We start from the raw sequence: 22,398 nt of genomic DNA on the forward strand, positions 1-22,398 counted from the left end.
TTCTGAAAGCACAGTGACATCTTTAGAGAAATTCTAGTAAAATATGAAGTTTAAACAAACAAATATAAAATGGTGCAGGCACTTTACAATGGCTCATTAGAAATGAAAGGAAAACCCATCCATCAGTGTTTGGTACAGATGAGATATTTCATGCATGGCCAATGCCTATGACATACACAAAGAAGCAAAATTTTGAAAGTATTACGGGAATTGCCACTAGCATTAAATCCTATTGAACCATGGAGAATGAGTAATAAGCAATTTCATGTAAATGTACAATATGTAGAACCAGTATAAACGCCATACTTAGCTTTTCAAGCACAAAAAGGCCATTAATAAAAACATAATGTGCTTTTTCTGGAAACAGGCCTTTTATTTCTCAGGAAGGTTTAGGTACCAGATTCCTTGGACATCTGCCCCTGCCCAGTCAGTTTGGAACCTGGATCCTTCTCAAGTGCAGACACAATCATCATAGGATCCTCTTTAGCCCCTACACCCAAGTGAGCCTTCCCTGCCTCTTCATTTCCCCTGTGTTGCAAAGACAGGATGTGTATCTCTCTCTCTCTCTGTGTGTGTGTGTGTGTGTGGCAAGAGCTCACTTTGAGCATGCTCCATTCATGAGCATGCATAGACTCTGGGAGCCATGGGGACTCTCTTTCCCATGGCTTCCAGGGTCTCTGAATATTGTAACACATTGCCAAATCAGCACTGATGGATTAAAAGAGTCCCTGCCTGATCCTATGGATGACCTTGCCATGGTAAGATAGGGGAAAGGCCCCTACAGCTGTAGGAAGAGCTTGCATCTGTACTGCAGAAAGAATTATCTGTTCTGGACATAATTCAGAAGTTGGACATTCAACAAAAACAAATGGAAAAAACAGGGTTCCCTAAATTATTTTTGGAGTGAACAGGGAGGGTCTGACCAATACCAGTTCCAACACATACTCACTACAACCAATACATTATGGATTGTAATATTATTCAGTTAAATTAATTATTTGCATTTTAAATCTATCTACAGTATGCCTTCGGTTGAAAACCAGGTACACTTGGTAAATTATGAAGTGATTATCATAAAAGCTAAGGCAAAACAAAATCGTTGTAACAACGCAGTGTTTCAGTTTGTTCTTATTTGTGGATTTCAAAAATGCTAGCCTGTGTTTAAGGGGTTTGTGGTTAAAATAGAGATGGCCGGGTGGAGGGGAGAATTCATTTGGTTTCCATTTTCAAATGAAATTACCTAATTCATACATCCTGAACGATTACGTGAAATCACATTTCTCTGAATTTTGCAGTTCACTTCTCTGATAAAAAATGTTGTACAAAATCCATATATTAGGGGAAATGTGTCTTTCCAGCTGCACTGGTTACCAAACACAATTCAAAGAACTGTTTTTGACCTTTAAAGTCTTAAATAGTTTGGGACCAAGTTACTTGAAGTATCGCCTTCACCCATATCAGCCTGACTGCACTTTAAGATCAGAAAGAGTGACCTTTCACATTTACCCAATTAGAGCAATTAGGTGGGTGATCATACAGGAGAGGGCCTTCTCGGCCCCACACCTTTGGACTAAGCTGCCATTGGAGATCCTCCATGATCCTTAATTACAGGCCTTTAAGAAGGCCTTGAAAACTTATTATTTTACCTTGGTCTTCTCTTGATATGACCGCTATTGCCACGGTTATTTCTATTGTTGTTGCTGCTGGTTGTATTGGTAACAATTGAATACAAAAATGCATATGTTAAGGGGAAATGATTCTGACTGTGTGTATTCAGCAGATTCCCCGAAATTGCTGTTTTACTTCACTAGTTAAAGACTACCAGTAAAGTTCAAATATCATTTTGAAGACAAGAAAAGTTGTTAGTTTAAGAAATGTACACATAGGAATTTCACATATTACTTTACTTTGGAAATTGCTTTTTGGGGAAATATATTACTAATCTGAAATTCTTTCAGTGTAAGTGAATTTTTAAAACCAACGTTCTTACTCTCTCCCCCGCCCCCCATTCAACATTTCTACAGCTAATTGAATTTTATTTTATAGCCATCTTGTGTCTGGGTGCAATTTAAATTGTCCTATTATGTTAGATCAATAAGTATTATAGGAAACGTCTACTGCAAACAATGTACTAGTAGAGATCTGCTATGGAAAAAAGTGGCTTTCTTTTTAATACTACAAAGGCAGGCACATTCAGAACATGTAATTATCATATTGGCCTCCATTAAACGGCTCTTTGGCAGTGTAAAGAAGGCAATAAAAGTTTTTAAAAGGAATAATTTATCTCTGAAGTTCAAGAAGCAAAAGAGAGAGAGAAATCCCCCCCCCCATGTGTGAAAAGTGCATAGCTGCAGAAGAGCCGTGGTTTTCTTTTCACCCCCTCTCTTCTTTAATCTCTAGAAGGGGCAGCAATAAAATATTGAAAGGGTCGCTCTTCAGAAATTACTCATAAAGAAAGCCTGAGTTAAAAATTGGGTTATTTCTATGGTGATAGGTAGAAAAGGCGGGTTAAGCTATAACTCTATTGTAGAAAGTAAGTGGAATTGACTGTAAATATTTTTCTTAGTTCTTTTATTTTCAGCAAGGACAATGTTTACCAGCCTGGGAGATGGGAAATCTGACTCCTCTCCTTCTTTTCCCTTCACATTCTTCTTCCTTGGCTTTCTTTTCTTTTTTTTGCCCAGTTTTGGAAATATCATCCCATCCAGAGGGACTGGCCTAATATGAGTCTTTTGGAAGCAGTGACTAAGGGCTTTGCTAGACCTGCCGGCTTATCCCGGCAGGGAGGTGGGGCGGCAGCTCGCTGACGTTAGCGCTCGCTGCCGCAGCTTCCAGACGCCGGACGCGCAGGGACGTCGGATCCCTGCAGCGTCCGCCATTTTTTTAATTTAGTTTAAAGGGGCCGTGTGCGGCCCGAAGACTGCGGACTGGTAAGTCCTTTTTTAAAATGGGGGGGGGAAGGATGGCAAGGGGGGATGGCAAGGGGGAGGGCGGGTGAGAGAGCGCCGCGTGCCGCCGCCCGAGCAAGCAGGCGAGCGGCGCTTGCCCGGGCAAGGCCTGGCGTGGGGCAGCATTGCCCGGGCAAGCGCCGCTCGCCTGCTTGCTCGGGCGGCGGCGCGTGGCGCTCTCTCACCCGCCCTCCCCCCTTGCGATCCCCCCTTGCCATCCTTCCCCCTGCCCCTCTCCTCCCCCCCCCCGGGCCGATGGGCACAGCGCTCGTATGAGCGCTGTGCCAGGTCCGTGGCTTTTCCTGGCTATTCGCGAGTAAGCGAGTAGCCACAAAAAGCCGCGGACCTTCCTAGACGTTTCGCAGCTCCGGCCTGAGGCCGGGGCTGCGAAAAAGGCGCGCCATAAGCGACTTTGCTTATGGCGCGTTGGAGGAGGCCTCAGTGCGGCCTGGGCCCGGATTCCCCTGTGCGTCATGTGGACGCACAGCAGGGAAACCGGGTCTTAAGGCGCGCTAAGGCCTCGTCTAGCAAGGCCCTAACTTTGTGAAATCTACCTCATAAGAGATGGGTTTATTAAATAAATAAATACTCCATCCAGCTTTGGGTTGCTATATTTGTCAATGCTGTTAATCCATATCATTGCACATTATACAACACTAATTTGTGTTTTTTAAGTGCTTATATTTATGTGTTTTATCTTCTGTTTATATGACCTATAGCTGTTCAGCTTCTCTTTTAAAACACTTCAGTTTGCTGCTTGAATGACAAACTTGCTATTAAAATGTTAAGTATCTACTCAGGGCCTAAAAGCTTAGTTAATTATGAAGTTTGGTAAATCTTGTTAACAGTTGAGCTTAATCTTTCCTCAATAGTGTGACCTCCCCCCCCCACACACACACATGTTTTAAATTAGGGTGTTAGGTTGTGCTTTTTACAGTTTGTATCTTTTAACTTATATCTTCAAGAGTGCCTCTTCGAATCCTGTGATAAATAATTGTAATTGGATGCTTACAATCCTGTCAACAAATTTTATCATTTGTTCCTGGAATCTTAAATTTGAATAAGAATTCAGTCACACAACCTCTTTCACATTTAAATACATGGCTGTAGTAGACTATATCAGTTCCTGGGGAAGGGTGGCACCACAAAACATGATATTATACTAGCCTTTTATGGCTACAGACACTATTCAGGCGAGAAAGTTGCTATTGTCTTGTAAACATAAAAAGGGAGCTTAATGCTTTTAATATTAATATTCAAAAAGTGCAATGGATTTAGAGATGAGATAAAGCTGAGGGGAGACGCTAGACAAGAGAAGAGAATGTGATGTGTGCCTTTATAGGATTCAGCAAGTTACTGTTTCTCTCTGTAAAGGAGCAAAGGAAACAACTGTAATATTTTTGGAAGACTGCAAAAACCTCTAAGGGGTCACAATCTATTTACTTGTTTTGTGTTTGAGACAAATTCCCCCATCAAAGATGGTATCTACTTCATTTTTAATGTCCTTTCCAGTTCTCTGCCTTTCTGAGAACTATAAAAGACATACAATATGTAATGTAATCATATGCTTGCCTTAAAACCAACATTTTCAGTAAAAAAAGAAAAAGAAACAAAGAAAGAACGGTCATTTTATTACCTGGAATTGTATTTAGTATGTGATCAAATGGAAGAGCTGTTTTTCATGTCTAGTTAATGTGAACCTTTATGAGCAAAGAGCTGACCAATTCAGAGGCTGCCTATACAGCTTATTTGCCCCGAGGTGGCTGTGCGGTGGTGCTGTGCTGATTATACAATGCAGCTGCCAATTTGCAGCCACTGTGGGGCTTTTCTCCAAAGCTCTGCATTTAAAAAGTCTGGGACTTAGCCCAACTTTTTCCCTTGAAGCGAGGTCACCACAGTCCTTCCACCATTTGACCTCGCTTTAGCATTGAGCTGGGGGGGTTCCGGGGCAGATGGTGTCTAGTCTACTGATAGGTCACCGGAAGCAGAGCAGAGGTCAGGGGGCGGGCCCAACAAACCAAACGGCCACCAGAAAGCCCCAGGCTCCTTCTGTCATGGGGATTTCCCGCCCACAGCCCACAGTAGCGAAACCGTGAGGTTTTCTCTGAAGGAGCAGCAAAATGGTGCTGTAAAGATAATGTCTCAGGCCGTACTTAGACCTAAGGTTTATCCCAGGATTGTCCTGGGGTCAAACCTATTCATCTTAGTGCCACACAGAGCATCCAGCGCTCAGGCAGGGATGAACCCGGGATGATCCTGGGATAAACCTTAGGTCTAGCTACGGCCTCAGTTACATTGTTTTGTTTTGGTCCTTTCAAAACCTTTGAATATGACCCAGCAGAGAGAAGACCCTCTTTACCTTCATGGGATTTTCAAATGCAGCTTGAGAGGAAGAGGTTGCTTAACCTGACAAGAAGAAGAGGGGAAAGCCCTCTTGTGCCATGTACAAATGGGTTTGCTGGATTGTAGTCATTAAGCACAACAGTCCTGAAGTCAAATTAGGGTTTCATGGTCATAGTTTTACTGATTGGGGTGTATGTATGTGGTGATTCCCAGACCCTACCCCATTCTATAAGGTTGAAATGCCTCACATGAGATGATTATCATCATCATCATCATCATCGTCATCATCATCATCATCATCTCTATACCATCCTATAGCTGAAGCTCTTTGGGCAGTTTACATAAGGCTTAGTTGTCCGCAATAAGTATTTTAAAATAAAATGTGCTGATATTTTGGGTATTTTTGCCTTGCCCCTTTTGCCTTTGGTTCACCCCTTTTGCCTTCAGTGCCACCTACCACTGGAATAGGGCTTCCAAGAGCAGAGACGGACAGACTCACCTGGATCCGCAGCAGTGGGCACTTGTGGCCTTGCCACTTGCGCATGCCCCTAGATTGCTCAGTGGATGGTCTGCGAGTGCTCACTGCTGCCTGCTTCTCCCTGCAAGCTGGCATTTTCTGTAAAAGCTGGGATCTCAAAAGTGCATGGATCTAATCTTGTGCACAACGGCTGTCATAAATGGCCATTTCTGCAAGATTAGAGGCATAAACCTCTAATTAGATTAGAGCCAGTGTGGTGTAGTGGCTAAAGTACCAGACTGGGAGTCAGGAGATCTGGGTTCTAGTCCCCACTCAGCCATGGAAACCCACTGGGTGACTTGGGCCAATCAGAGACCCTCAGCCCAACCCACCTCACAGGGTTGTTGTTGTGAGGATAAAATGGAGAGGAAGAGGATTATGTACACCGCTTTCGGTTCCTTGGAAGAAAAAAGGCGGGATATAAATGCAATAATAAAAAAATAAATGGTCCCATTTATGTAGCGAACCTTGCAGAAATGGCCATTTACGTCAGCCATTGTGTGGAAGATCAGATCTGCACACTATCAGGAGCCTAGGTTTTACGGAAAATGGTGGCTTGTGGGCAGAAGTGGGTGGCTGCGGGGAGCTCGTGCCCGCCGGATTCCAGGACCCAACAGGACACCTGCAACATCCCTATCGGGAGGTTCTCCAAAATGGAATTTGGCCTTCAGGTGGAAAAAGGTTCAAACTCCCCCTGCAATATCCTTTTTCCCCAACTGCATTTCTATTCTCTCTTCTTCACTCTCTCTTCACTTTTCTTAATGAAGCCTACCTTTTTGAGTTCATCTTTGGCGTCGTCTTTTTCAGTAGCCCAAACCACTGCAGTACTTAAATCCTTTCTCCATCCTATTTACGGACTGAGCATAGATTGGGATTTTTATTTCTGATAGTGCAAATATTATCATGTAAATTCATTCATTTAAAAGGCAATGGAAGGTAGTAATTAACATAAGTATGAAATAAAATAAAAATGCATAATAATCAATCTGCCTCTGCCTTGGATTATTTTTGTTTGTGTGCTGTGTCACTTAATAGACAATATATTAAACCCATGTCCTTTTACTGCTGTTATAGAAGAGATTATGAGTGGGGATGCTATGATAAGAAAGGCATAGAAAAGAGGAAATGAATCCTAGGAAATTAGAAAAGGGACAAGGCAAAGAGGGCTGAACCAATTAAATTGGAAGGAACAAAAAAAAATACATAAGGCCTCCAAGGTTTCCCTGTATAAGAATGTACATGTAAAGGCATATACTTGCACTGTTATGATAAAAAAGGCTCCTTCCTTTATCTCTCTCTCCAGCTTTCTCCTATCAAATGCCTTTCTGCTTATATGGGGTCAATATACTCTTTTATCTTCAGCTTTGCAAAGAAATGGAAATGCTAGAAATACCTGTGTTTGGAAGAGACTTTTTATAGACTTCAAAAAAGGGTTAATCCTTATGAATTCCGGAACTTAAAAATGTATAATAGGTGGGTTTGAAAGGCAAGCTAGAAAGGAAATACGAAGAAGCCATTGTACCTTCAGCATATGGCAAAGATCAGTTTTAAATATACAAAGGTAGAATATCAAGCCAATGCTAAAAGATGCTCCAATAAGAAAAGACCATTTTAAAACGTAAGTGACACAGAAATGATTTTAAAGTGCCGTTATCCATTATCATTCCTTTGCTTTTCCCATTGTACACATATTTGCAGCGGAGGGCACCCTACAAATGAGCTATAGTAGGTTTTTAGAATACAGATTTTTAGTTAACAGAATATAGATACAGTATTTTTTTTTAATAATGTAGCTTTAAATGCTATTTCAGTATGCTTTAGCTAAGGATAGGGATGTATGAATTCATCTGCAACAAGTCTGTGTGAGTTTTGTATGTATTCAAGTCCATTCAATCCAATTTCTGCATAGTTCTGCAATTATTTTAAGTGCATGACAATTTGCATTTATTTTTATATGGAAATTTCCTTAACCAACACAGTTTTTATTCTTCCTAATATTTGCTTTTTTGTATGTAATTTTTGAGCTTAGAACTTCATCACAAAATTCAGAAAAGTGCAGAATCTGAAGGACAGGCATGGGGAACCTCAAGGTCGTCGGCCAGATACAGCCCACGGGAATTCATCGTATGGCATGCCAGCTTCTTCTGGCAGGAAAAATCTCATTTCCTATCAGCTGCTATTCAGAGAGAAGAGATTTTCCGTGCCAGGGAAAAGAAGAATTTCCTGCAGAGGAAGCTGCAGAGTGATTCAGTTCTGCTTACTTCTGAGGCATGTCCTGCTTACTTCTGAGTGAACATGCAGATGCTGGCCTTGCTTACTTGTGAATAGAGATGCTGGTCATACTTACTTATGAATACATATGGAAAGGCTTAGGGCAGTTTACAGTGGGGAGGAACCATTAAAGCAAATGATGTTGCGCTAGCATAAACTACTCTAGCCTAGTGCTAACAGTGTTAGGGGAAAATCAGGAAATTGGTGCACCATCAAATGCTACTGGTGTTGCACTAGAGAGCTTAGGCTACAGCAATGTAATTTATGTTAGCAATTGCACCCTATTGGATAATGACCTTGGTATTGGGGATGCTTTAAAAGTATTTATTTATTTATTGCATTTTTATACTGCCCAATAGCTGAAGCTCCCTGGGCAGTTCACAAAAATTAAAACCAATCAGTATAAAACAAACAGTATAAAAACATGATATAAGATATTAAACATGAAAAATCAATATACAAAATTTAAAACCCTAAAAACATATTGGTATGGAAACTGGACATATTTAGACTGGAGAAGAGAAGATTGAGGGGAGACATGATAGCACTCTTCAAGTACTTGATAGGTTGTCACACAGAGGAGGGCCAGGATCTCTTCTTGATTATCCCAGAGTGCAGGACACGGAATAATGGGCTCATGTTACAGGAAGCTAGATTGCGGCTGGATATCAGGAAAAAAATCCTGAGTGTTAGAACAGTAAGACAATGGAACCAGTTACCTAGGGAGGTAGTGGCTCTCCCACACTAGAGGCATTCAAGAGGCAACTGGACAACTATCTGTCAGGTATGCTTTAAGGTGGGATTCCTGCATTGAGCAGGGGGTTGGACTTGATGGCCTTATAGGCCCTTCCAACTCTACTATTCTATGATTCTAAGGGCGTTCCTAGACGAGGCCTTAGCGTGCCTTGAGAGCCGGTTTCCCTGCTGTGCTTCCACATGACGCACAGGGGAATCCGGCTCCACATATCTCCTCTAATGTGCCATAAGAGAAGTCGCTTATGGCGCGCCTTTTCCCCAGCCCCAACCTGAGGCGGGGGCTGGGGAACGTCTAGCTACTTCCGTGGCTTTTTGCGGCTACTCGCTTACTCGCGAGTAGCCGCAAAAAGCCGCAGACTGGCCACAGCGCTGAGCGCTGTGCCCATCGGCCAGGGGAGATCCCGGTAGGGAGAAGGAGAGACGACACAGCACAGACACACACACACGGAGGGAGAAAGAGAGACGACACAGCACAGACACACACACACTGAGGGAGAAGGAAAGACGACACAGCACAGACACACACACACACACAGAGGGAGAAGGAGAGACGACACAGAACAGACACACACACACGGAGGGAGAAGGAGAGACGACACAGCACAGACACACACACACGGAGGGAGAAGGAGAGATGACACAGGAGCGGATGGGGGGGTTAACTAAAAAAAACCCTTACCTTCTCCGCAGTCTTCGGGCGCACGTGGCCCCTTTAAACTTAAAAAAAAATGGCGGATGCTGCAGGGATCCAACGTCCCTGCGCGTCCCGCATCTGGAAGCCCAGGCGGCGCGAGCAAACATCAGCGCGCTGTCGCCCCGCCTCCCTGCCAGCTTATCCTGGCAGGTCTAGCAAAGCCCTAAGTGAAAATTTGATCAGTTTGTTGAAAAAGGTGGACAAAGCAAGATTCTCTGGCATCCCTAATTAGTGATGGCTCTAATATTAGGCCAAAATGCTGGTTTACAAGGGCATTAACTACATGCACAGGAAAGCCAATATATAGTGAAAGAGTTTTGAACAACAGCATGTAAAGAGCACTTAATTCAGGTGAGTGACTCCCTTTAACTCTTTTGTCATCTGATCCCATCAATCCAATGCAGGCTTTTTGAACTGAAAACTACTGAATGATAAGATGGTAGAGATGAAAGAAGAACAATTTAATGTATCCATTGTCAAAAGAGTTGAATCTAAAGTATGTGTCCTAAGGGTTTAAGCTAGAAGCCCACTTTCTGCCCTTGGGATGCTGAAGAGAAAGCAGTTATGAGACTGCTCTCTTGTGCTTCAGCCTTGAACATTTTGTACTGCAGAAGAACCTGTAGCCATGGCAAAGACAAGTGCTTTGATTGATCCTTCAGCAAGCTTGGCAGAAACACCAAATTTCAAAAGCTCATTTGCTTTTGTTTATCTCCCATCAGACAATGGGACGCAACACAGCTCTTCCAGAAGGACTTGGTATGGTCAGCTCTGTTGGTTTCATGAGGGCATTTTGTCACAATCTGGCAACTTCTTTCTAATGTAAAACATCTTCTGCTACTGCTAGCGGCAGATTTGTTTGGCAGGCACTTACTGCATTTGCTTTTCAATTTGGGATAAAAAAAGGCACTGAAAATTTCCAAGATAATAAACACCTAGTAGCTCTTTGTCTCAGCAAATAGAAATATGACATTATTGCAAACAGCAAGCCAATGATTCATTAAGCCACAGCTCCGTGTAACAATACATTCCACCCAGGATCATCTGAAGGAGAAAATCCTGGATTATAATGCTGGCATTATTTAGGAATAGAAAGGCACACCAAGTGAAGTCATGTGGGTATTCTCTTAGAAAGGAAAACAGGTGCTAGAGGCTTGAAACTAGTGTAGTTGGCCCTATACATTTTCATTCCAGCCCCAAAACAGTGTACTTCAGTGATTTTTAGTGACAGTTCTGATATTATGTTTCGTTATCCACATTTTAAAGTGATGGATTCAGAAAGTCAGCCGTATTGTGGAGTTTGTAAAAATGCCCCCAAAACTAGCATTTTTTTAATGTTGGACCCTTCTTGTTAATCCCATCTTCTCCAAACTGTTAAGAAAGGCAACTTCTGTATTCTTTTATGTTGTGATTTCTTCTGCTGTTTTTCTCTACATCTCTTTCAGTAAGCGTTCTGTCTAAGGGCTATCTAGATTGTTTGGTTAGACACTTCCTTGAAAAGTGCCTCATATCCAGATAATCAAGGGGAAGCCAGAACTTTGCTTGAGGCACCCAGGTTGATGCCAAGATTAAAGCAGAAGTAGCCTCTCCCCATCATTTGTTTTTATTTTAGGACATCCAAGGGACCCTAACAAATGAGATGGTAGCAGTTTACTAATGAACAGGGTTGGACAAGGTGGTTTATTCTCAGGCATAGGCAACTGGAAGTTGAAAGGTATTTAAAAACAAAACAAAACCCACCTACAGGGCACACCATGGAACTCAGCCTGTCACATTCTTCACAGAATGGCATAATTTGTGATGCTTCACATCTGCTGTAGGACAAAAGGGCAACATTTTAACTCCAATTGCATTGAGGCAGGGAGAGGAAAAAATGCACTTTATTTCTTCCCTGAATAGGAGAAGTATGGCATTTTGCTTTAGTGAAGCACAGAAGAGAAAATAAAACAAAAAACCTTCTTTCCAAAAGGCATCCTTGTCCTGATATCAATATATTGATTTTATTTTGGCACACCAGCAGCAAATGTCCCCCAGACTGTTATTGCTGATTAAAATGTAGAGAACTAAATAATGAAAGTGTGCCATATAAACAGGACCATGAGGGTTATTTAGTGAGAAAACACAGGTGCATATTATTATCCTCATCTGTATCATTACTGTAAGTCATCTTGCTGCAGAGAAGGACAGGCTTTGAGAAACTATTCAATTCATTTTATGTTTGGAATTCAGACATGGTGAAATACACTCACACTCCCCCCTTTTCGCCTCCCCCAGCCCCGGTGTTTGAATGTGGAAAAGCTGCAGCTTCTAATATGTGTGTGTCAGAAGGGAAGGGCTTGATTTGCTGAATTTTCATTCAAAATATGTTGGAAATGTCAACTGATCTTGTGGCTTTTTCTAATGTGTCATAGCTGTCACCAAAACACTTTGAGAGCATCATAATAAAGGTTATCAGTACACTGCACATAATTAAAACTAGCCTTGTGATGTCGTCGGGGCTGCCTTTCGCTGGCCTTGCGAACACTTTATCAAACAGAACTCAGTCTGTGTATGCTCTACTACAACCCATCACATTTTACACAAAGCCTTTTTGTATTTGATAGGGAGATGAAGAGAGAAGCAGAAGAACATACTGTAGTGGATTTGATCCTGGAAGAACTGGTGAAGAGTTTAGTGACCTCCCACAGCTGTATCCTGTAGTGTGTTGAATGCCTAGAGTCTTGTGTAGCCTAACACACTGAATCGAATTTAACAGGCTTTAGCTAACTTAGGTAGGCCACTTGATGGACATCTTCTCTAGCGGGCCTCTAATATATATTTTAATTGGTACCATGCATGTGCAGTTCCGTATGTCAACCACTGTACATATATCTGGTTACCTCACCCCTTTGAGATAAGGGTGTAGTGTCTTATCTCAGCCATGAGCTGGGAGGCTGTTCGCACCTCTCTCTTGCAGGAAAGATAATTAATTTCCCAGGCTCATATGTTGTGAAAACCATGGGCATGGCTAGATGAGAGGGGTGGAGGGGTATGATCTCACGATTTTATGATCGTGAGATCATCCCCCTCATCTACACACTGCCATTTTGGATTTTTTTTTTTTAAAGGAAAAGGAGCACACAAGCGCTTGAATGACAGGTAAGATTATTTTTTTTAAAAAAAAACCCTCCCCCTCCCCCCCCATCTCACCCCCAATGGGCAAAGAACTCCTGAGGAGCTCCATGCCCCATGCCCGGTTCCTGGCTCCTTGCGTTTACTTGTGAGTTGCTGGGACATACCAGCAACGGCGGGCCACATGTTCTGCAGTCTCAGGATCATCCCAAAACCGCGGAAAAATCGGAATTAATCTATAGGGCGATATCCCAGGCCAAGGGAGGGATCTTCCCTTCTCCCGGAATGCCCTGTGCATCATGTGGACACACAGGGATGATCCCAGGGTGATCACTGGGGTATTGCCCTGTCTAGCCATGTCCCATAAGAGAGGAAGCTATGTAATCCAAGAACGAAGCAAACCAATTTGGTCTCGCTCCAATGGGGAATTGCATGCTACCAGCCTGGTGAACTTTTGCCAGTCTTGAAGGGAGTGTCTGTGGAGACCCAAGAACACTTATCAGCTGTGGCGAAAGTTTGCTTTGTCACTGAAGGGACATGAGTTTTCTTTGTATGTTCTTTCTCCACAGAGATAAATCATCTTTGTGTAATCAATAAATTGTTGAACCAATCCATTTGTGATTTGACTCACTTTGGCAACCAAAGTGATTTAATTGGGACCCAAGTCAATCAGGATCCCATAAATCAATAAATCAAAATATGTTCAGTGAGAAAGAATGCAAATCCCTTCTTGTGTGCTCATGGTTAGCAATCGCAGAGGGAGGCTTTGCCTAGTTGTTCCAACTGTGCCGTCATGTCTTCCTGCTATCCTATCTTGGGCGGGGGCATCTGTAAAGTGAAGGTTGCTGTATGCACATAGGTTAACATCCCCCAGCCTTGTGCCCTCCAGATGTTTTGGACTTCTATTGGCCGAGTACGTCAGCCATAATTCTGGAAACCTCTCTGCCTCTCTCAGCTTCTCTAGGTCAGCAGCTTCGGATTCAAGGGAAGGAACCTGTTCCCTGAGGGTCAGGAACTGATTGCATTGTACACCCACCCACAACTTCTCTCCAGCAGACAGATAGTAGTACATGACACAGTCAATTCAATAATCTTGATGGCCCCCACACTTCTGCTGATTATGATTGTTGTTGTTGTTGTTGTTGTTGTTGTTATTATTATTATTATTATTATTATCTTTTTTCCTGGGAAAGCAAATTAAGGAAAGGATGATGTTTAAGTATTTCTTGGAATGCAAGGGCCTGAGACACTATGAGCCTATGTCTATATGCGCTTTCTAGACTTACACTCTGGGCTTTGCTAGACCTACCGTAAAATCCGGTGGTGAGGAGGGGCCAGGCCATGCTAGAAGTAGCATGGCCTGTCAGCCCCATCTACATGTGAGACTTGACGGGGTCTAGGAAAGCCCCATCACATCCGCCATTTTTATTTTTACTTAAAAGGGCCGTGTGTGCAGGAACGCACCACCAGAAAAGGTAGGGTTTTTTTTAAAAAAAAAACCCGGGTCCCCTGCTCCCCCCTTCCCCTGATTTCCTCCCCCCATGATCTCCCCTGGCCTCCGATCCCCCCACCCTGATGTCCCCAGCCACCGTTTCCTGCCGTCACCAATGCCCCAGCCTTCATTGCCCGGTGCTGTGATGCCCCGTGCCGCCATATCCCCCAGCCGGGCATCAGAGGCAGGGGACTTGGCAGTGGCGGGCATCGGAGGCCAGGGATTCAGCAGCGGCAGCGGGTAATGGGGCCCGGGGACATCGGCGGCGGTGTGGCCTGTCTGCTGCTTTTCCCGGCTACTTGCCCATAAATGCGGTAGCCAGGAAAAGCAGTGGACCCATCTACATGCCCGCGGTCTCGGGCTGAGCCCAAGACCGCAGGAAAAAACAGGCCAAAAGTGGTGCCAGCTAGCCTGGGGCCAGGGTGGTTTGAGCCCTGCCTGAGCCTGGGATCCTCTGCGTCCTCGCACCGGACTAACCTGCCGGCTAGCAAGGCCCTCTGTTTTTTTGAAACTGGGTTTTAAAACTGAACTAAAAAGACGAATCCTTAATTTGGACTTTAATTTAGGAGCTGCACTTAAAGACCTAAAAATGAACCTACACTGAGCCTGAACTGAAAGTTAAGCCTACACTTTCTATTTTTAAGCAGGCTTTCCCACTAGCTGGGACTACACTGTAACTCTCGTTATAGGTTCAATCTAAGTATTAGGTTGATGTTTTCGGCAACTATGTTGACTTCTCTGCTACAGAAGGCTACCTGAATTTTCAGTTTCTGGAGGTTTTTCTCCCCTGGGATTTAGTTCCCTTTGCTGTGCTCTTGTTTTGTCTTTAGCTGATGATTTAAAAATTGAAGGATGACCTAAATGAATTACATAAATGAGAAGCCTTTACTTTCTCCTCACGCGAAGCGAACTTCTTTTTAGCCTGATGATATGTTACTGGGGTTCCTCCTTGGGCTTAGTGAAAGTCCTCTCTAACCACATTTGCCTCGTGTTGTTGTTATTATTTTTTAGCCATTGTGCTAAGTCTGTTTGGTTCACTCAAGCTTTAATGGCAATTAATATTAATTTACTCCTAGCTGTTGTCTGTCTATTTGTTTTTAGGCTTTGCTATTTAATTTGCTTTCTTGTTTAATTTGTTTTATGTTTGGTAATTTATAATGCTGTGAATTGTATTTGTAAGCAGCCTTGAGGTACTGAATGATAGAAAGGCATGATATGCATAATTTAGATGCATACGTGCATACATACATGTCCGGTCACCAATTAACTTTGAGTATGGTAGGGCAGCAGCATGTATTCTATGTGTTACAATGTTTGTGACATTTTAAAACACATTCTCTTATCTTTTCTTTCTCTGATATGGATTCATTTTGTTCCACCTAGACTTATATTTTCACCTGTTGAAAAAAATAATATCCTGGAAAGCTTGAAGTCAATACGCATAAAAACACAATCAAAATACTGTGGCAGATATAGGTGACCATTATAATAGAAATGCTTTTAGTTAGGTTTATTTATCTTCTGTTTTTCTTTAGTTGTGTATGTGCAGAAGGCTGGACAGGACAACACTGCAGTGAAGATATTAATGAATGTGATTCGGAACCGTGTTTGAATGGGGCCAGCTGCTATGAGTCCACAGTCTACGGGCAATTTCTGTGTGTATGTCCTCCATTTTATATCGGAAGAATTTGTCAGTTTCGCTACAATCCGTGTGATGCCCCCTACAATCCATGTATAAACAACTCTACTTGTTTGGCACAAGTTGATGGGAAGCCATTGTGTATCTGTCAAAAAGGTAAATGGTTCTACTTATCGAACTGTTGCATGCTACACACTTTGAAAAATTGTCCATTTTGTTGCCTGCAAAACTACAATTAAACAATGCAAGCATAGGGTATAAAGCAACAAATGTATGTGATGCTGTGTGTGCGTTAAGCAACTGTTGGCAAAAGAGCTTTGTCTATCATGGAGAGGCTTCCACTGATAGTCTGTAATCAATCAGAATAATGGGTTACCTGCCTGGATTTACAGAGTGGCAAAGGGTCAAGTACCAACCAGGGACACACAGAGTGAATCATGGATTCCCCCCCCCCCTTACACATTCCTAGTCTCTATTGCAGTTTTGCTGCCCCAGTAATCATAATCAGCAGCCAACATGGAGCTTTATGGGCACAGTGTAAAGTTGTTGGCATTTTTAAATATAGATGCATGTAGCTCCTCTCAGGTTGTGGAGTGGAGTATGAGCTTCATGGAGGCCAACCAGCCAAAGTAAGCCACTGACAAGGAAGGGAGAGAGGGTCCAGAGGCATGGCTAAGGGGTGAGGAGGAAGTTGATCTCTGAGATGGTGCTGTGGGGTAGGTGAGTAACATGTGTAGAACATTCCCTACAAAAATCAAGACATATAACTGTCTTATTGGTCATGACGTAGAACCAAATAAGGAGCAAGCTATGGTTGACAAAGGGTAAGGATGGACAAATCTATCTGGTTTTCCCACATTCATTTTTCTTTTTCTTAAAAAAAAAAAGTCAAGTTCTTTCCACCCTGTTTATGAAGAAACTTGCAGAAGAAACTGTTAGATGACTGGGGCCAGATCTACACGTCATTGCGAAGGTGCTTCCGTGCGCCTTTTTTAAAGACATACCTAAAAGAAGCGCCTCTTTCTTTACTGTGTGTACTGTGAGCTACACAGCGCCGCCTGCGGAAGAATCTCTACCCCATTCAAAGACGCTGCTCTGCTCTGGCCGCTTCCCCCTCGAGTGTTCTTCCATTCGAATAATCCCCCCTCCCACCCAGCAGCGGCGGCTCCTCCTGCAAAACACTTTTCTCCCTCGGTGTGTTTGTATTTGCGTTTGCGTGCGCGCGGCGGACAAGTTCAGCTCCTGCCTCTTGCTCTCCCCTGCGGTGTCATCTCCCCGGGACTCTCTTCGGTGTGTGCTTGCACACGCACACGCAAACGCGGAAGAATCTTTCGCATTTGTGTACTGTGTGTACTGTGAGCGCTGCCTAGCTCACAGTACACACAGTAAAGAAAGAGGCACTTCTTTTAGGTACGTCTTTAAAAAAGGAGCACGGAAGCGCCTTCACAACGACATGTAGATCTGGCCTGGGAGAAGAGAAATGTCTTGACCTGGCGCTGAAAAGATAAAAATGCTGGTGCCAGGCAAGCCTTGTCAGGAAGATCATTCCATAATTGCATGGCCACCACTGAAAAGGCCCTCTCCCTTGTTGCCATCCTCTGAGCTTCCCTCAGAGTAGGCACCCAGAGGAGCACCTTAGATGCTGAGTGTAGTGTACATGTAGGATCATATCAGGAGAAGCATTTCATCAGGTATTGTGGTCCCAAGTCATGTAAGGCTTTATAGGTTAAAACCAGCACCTTGAATAGGGCTCAGAAACATACAGGCAGCCAATGCTAGTGGGCCAGAGTCGGTATTATATGTTTGAACCTTCTGCTTCCTGATATCAATCTGGCTGCTGTATTTTGCACAGTCTGCAGCTTCTAAACCATCTTCAAAGGCAGCCCCATGTAGAGCACATTGCAGTAATCTAACTTGCAGGTTACCAGAGCATAGACAACTGAAGCCAGGTTATCCCTGTCAAGATAGGGGCATTGCTGGGCCACCAACCAAAGTTGGTAGAAGGTACTCCATGCCACCGAGGCCACCTGAGCCTCATGCTGTGTGCATGTGTAGGAGTGAGTGTGTCATTCTATAAATATTTTTTTTTAAGTCTTCAGTAGTTACTCGGAACTAAATTTGTTGCTGATCAGGAAGGTAAATGGTTTCAAGATTATAGCCTCAAAGCATATGTGACATTCGTTCCGGGCTCATCTACACCAAGCAGATATTCCACTATGAGTATGAAAGAGGTGTATAAAAGGCAGGAGCCACACTACCTGCTTCATAGAGGTATTGAAATGCACTGACAACTGTTGGTACCCATGACACATACCATATACTGCTTCCATACCATTTTCATAGTGTTATATCCTGCTTGGTGTAGATGTGTCAAAGGGCCCCAACAGTTGTCAGTGCACTTCAATATCACTATAAAGCAGTAGTGTAGATCCTGCAGTGCACTTCAATATCACTATAAAGCAGTAGTGTGGGTCCTGCCTTTTATATACCGCTTTCATACCACTTTCATAGTGGAATATCCTGCTTGGTGTAGATGAGGCCCCCCTAACAACTCCTCTTCTTTAACTTTTCTCAATCTATAACCATAAAAACCAGTGTTAATATTTTAAAGCAAACAAGCATCTGTACAAACCTGACATCATTAAATGCAACCTCTGCACAAGAAAAGGTAGGACAAGTTACAAACAGACTGCTACTAAGATGGATAAAAATTCCAACAATGATGGTATGATATATAATTGGAAGGCACCAAGGCAGCATTCATTCACTCTTTTGCTTTTTTGGTACAATGTCATGCAAGAACCAAGATTTATTCAACAACAGTGATGACTCCACACATGTTTTCTAGTATCTTGTAGCAAAGTCACAAATGTTCAACTTATGCTAGCAAGCATACTATGAGAAAGATCTGTGCACCTCTGCATCTGTTTATATACCACTCTGAGCCATCTATACACCCTCTTTAAGCTCTATCACAAACAGTTGGGTTCAGTATTTCGGAGACTTTGTAAGTCAGTGTTTCTTGATCAACAAAGATATCCCTGAAAGAATTCCATAGAGGTCCATTTTGGATTGCCTCAAAGATCAGAAGATTGAACAGGCAAAGCTATCATGAGTGTATCTAAGATTAAATAAATAAATAAATAAATACCTGAGCCTGTTGCAACCCTTGGAGAGCGATGTGCATATGAGAGCTTCGGCTATTGGGCAGTATAAAAATGCAATAAATAAATAAATAAATACGGACACCACCATCAGGTTCATCAGCTTACCCAACCTCCAACAATCCTAGGAAAGGGCCGCCATAATTTTAAAAATGTATTCATAGTGAATTCCGTAAATGGAAGGCATCAAAATTGGTTTTCAAAGCTCATATGGGAATATTCCAACTTGAGTAAAGTTCTAGATTCTTTAAAAGATATTTGACCCCCTCCTCAGAGAAATTCAGTGTGATTTTAGATCAGGGCACAGGTGGTATTTGTCTTCTGTCACTGCTTGCAAGCCAGAAAGCTATTTATTATTTGCTATTGATTGGGTAAATATTTGCATCTAGAAGTTCACAAGGTTTGTGTCAATTCAGTAGGTATCACCTGTTTACTCACGGAAAAGGCTGCAAGGTCAAACCACTGAAAACACAACACAGAAAATATCCCCAGGTCTCTTCTAAACAATATCCTACTTTGCTTGGAAATGTGAAAAAGCCACCTTATGTGTGTGTGTGTTTTTAAAAAGTGTAGTTCTCCAGGGCTGTATCAGATCATTTCCATGCACTATTGATTTATAATTTGTATCCGGAGCTAGACTGATTTGCATGACCACCAGCAGCAAGTAGTTGCATTTAAATGTGCCTATTACTCTAGTACACACGCTACTAAATATCATTACCATAACAATACATTAGCACTAAATGTATATTTGCAGGCACCCAATTAATATGCCAATTTACAAAACAGCTTGCTGAAAAATAAAAAATAATTCTGTTTTATAACTTAAATGAATAAAACTATATTTGCAGCCCAAGACGCAAATTAGGATTTACGTGATGATGTTTTCTGAAGACTGCTTTGCGCAAATAATTTAGACATTGTGAATTGATTGCAGTTGATGATGTTAATGTATAATAATGTTGCAATCATTTTTTTAAAAAAATGTGCTAAACAACAGATAGAGACTTTAAAAAAAGCCCAGTTTCTTCTCATTTCTTTTTGCTAGAACACATTAAATTAGCCACTAATGTGGCCTTAGCTGGCCACTATTTAATTTATGTAATTTCACACACTATGAGTGGTATTACCCTTTTGGAATCAAAGGGCTTGTTCTGGTGCTGTGTCAATCCAATACAGACAACCGAACGCCTGTACTGCTTTGATGTAGCACCAAAATAGGCCCTTTGGTACATAATAGTATCTTAGGTCATCTGTATCACTTGGAAAGTGGTAAGAAAAAGATGTGTGGTAGAATGTGAGCAAATAATTGTATGTATGGGCTCTTTAGTCCCATTTGGACGTTTTAATTTTCCCCCACATGATTTCACAGAATCATGTGAAACATAGTGGGGATAAACATGCTACCTAGGCCCCTCCATGGCGCTCCATAAAATGCAAGCATCCGTAGCAGAGAGATTGCTCTATTCATAGAGTCCCAAGGTGTTTTATAGTCCTGAACTTCCAGTCCTCTAAAATGTGTGTGGGGAGCCTATATCAGTAGAGCAGGGGGTTGGACTTGATGGCCTTATAGGCCCCTTCCAACTCTACTATTCTATGATTCAATGATTCCACTGCAGACAGTCACCCTCCAACTCATGGCTGATGGGCATGGCCACTAAGAGGGCAAGGTTATTAATGCACTCCATCTCCATCTCAACTCTCCCTTATGCGATTCTAGTTGCATGGGTTATAGATCTTCCAAACTGGACCATCTTTGGGTACATTTTCTTTTATCACAGCAGCTGAAAAAAGGATAACCAAAATAACAATTGAACACATTTTATATATATTTCCACAAATACCTATTTTTGTCCATTTTATACTAAAAATACCATATTTGTCTAGATTTTATCTTAAATTTTATGTGCATTTTATGTACATGTTGGTATGTTTCTTGAGCCGAGAACTGCATTACAGAATTTGAAGGAATGTAAAAACCAAAGGATTATTATATTATATTACATTATATAAATATATACCCTGCTTTTCTCCTCCTTATGGATAAATGATTTCAGCAAACAATCAAAATCAAAACAAGTAATCCATATCATTAAAATCATAACAGGCACAACACAACAATAACTACAAACAGCATGAGAAAAAATGTCTAAAGCCAGCAAATAATAATAGTAACTTATACAGCAATAGAGTGGTGAGTTTGCTGAAAGAAAAAAGCTTCCAAGCACTGGAAGACTACCAGTAAATAAACTAAGTTCTTGAGACAGAGAGTTTGACAGAAAAGACCCTCGTTTTTTGTCTCATCTGTGCCTCAGGCCATGGTATACACAAGAGGGATGTATCAGTTGAATCCATGTGCTGAGCTTTGGGGCCACAACCTCCCTATTTAAACAATTCAAAACCACTAAAACAATCCCATTACAATTGTAAAACTTAAAAAACAAAAACAAAACAGCAGTCCATCCAGCCATTCAGGTGAAAGAGATTAAAAGAAAGACAGCAACAATTTAACCAATTAACTGCTCAGCCCAGCACCTTAAATTAAAAGTAGACAGAAACAAATAAATATTTTTTTTAGGTTTTTATTCTTAATGTCCTCGTGGCAGCTTGATATGACCAGTCTCTCTACTGTACTACAATACTGAAAAGTGAATCTCTGCTTTCCACTCTTTGCACCTTAAAAAAAAATCTGCTAAATAAATGGGAAAATAAAATGGAACTACACGTCAGGATTGAGATTTGCATCCTGATTTCAGATGCTTGCATCAAATGTTCATTCAACAAGGCACTGAAAAAGAGATGGAACAGTCAATGTAACAAGTGCCTTTGTCTAAGGAGAAATGTCTATCATGGATTGCTGATAAAATAGCAAGAAGTAAACCTAACTCATTTTCTAAAGTTGCAGTGAATGAAATGTATTAGATAATATATATTGCTTTTCTCTTTCTCTCTCTCTCTCTCTGTTTGTATCAGAGATTGCATGCCTCCATGATAAGAATGGCATTACTTATTTTTATATTGTTCAGAAATAGATTTTGGTCCTTTCATAAGGCCCACTTTAGACGAAAAGAACCCGGAGGAATGTCATTTCATGCTGAAGTACTGACTTAGTACTGGAGATTATCTCCCTATGTTTCCTACTCAGTAGCAATAAAGCACACTGCACGGTTCTGAACTTTGAATGCTCTTTTGTCAATATGTTTTACTTTGTTCTGCTCAAAGACAGCCAGTCTCAGCTCTCTTCTTTTTTTCTTTTTTCTTTTGGTTAGAGCTGAATCTTCCAAGATAAGTTATTTTATCTTCAGCATCTGTATGTGCTGTTGGAACAGATTCACACAACTCTGAAAACTACAGCTAGGATAAGGTTGTGTGAAATGGCTATCACGAGTCTTCACTAGCAGCTAAAGCTTTCTTATTGTCCAGAGAGCTTTGTCTATTGAGTGAGGTAGAATAGTAATAAATAATA

General features: G+C 41.9%; 1 protein-coding gene across 1 annotated transcript in view; it reads left to right on the plus strand.

Annotated features, from left to right (window-relative positions):
- Nucleotides 1-22,398, plus strand: part of LOC134398220 (protein eyes shut homolog) — a 614,610-nt gene that overhangs the window by 91,786 nt on the left and 500,426 nt on the right. The window contains exon 9 of the mRNA XM_063125472.1: nucleotides 15,665-15,924. Within this exon, the coding sequence (XP_062981542.1) occupies nucleotides 15,665-15,924 (260 nt within the window). The remainder of the gene's footprint in view (nucleotides 1-15,664; nucleotides 15,925-22,398) is intronic.

This window comes from Elgaria multicarinata, chromosome 4 (assembly GCF_023053635.1).
Source record: "Elgaria multicarinata webbii isolate HBS135686 ecotype San Diego chromosome 4, rElgMul1.1.pri, whole genome shotgun sequence".
Taxonomy (NCBI): domain Eukaryota; kingdom Metazoa; phylum Chordata; class Lepidosauria; order Squamata; family Anguidae; genus Elgaria; species Elgaria multicarinata.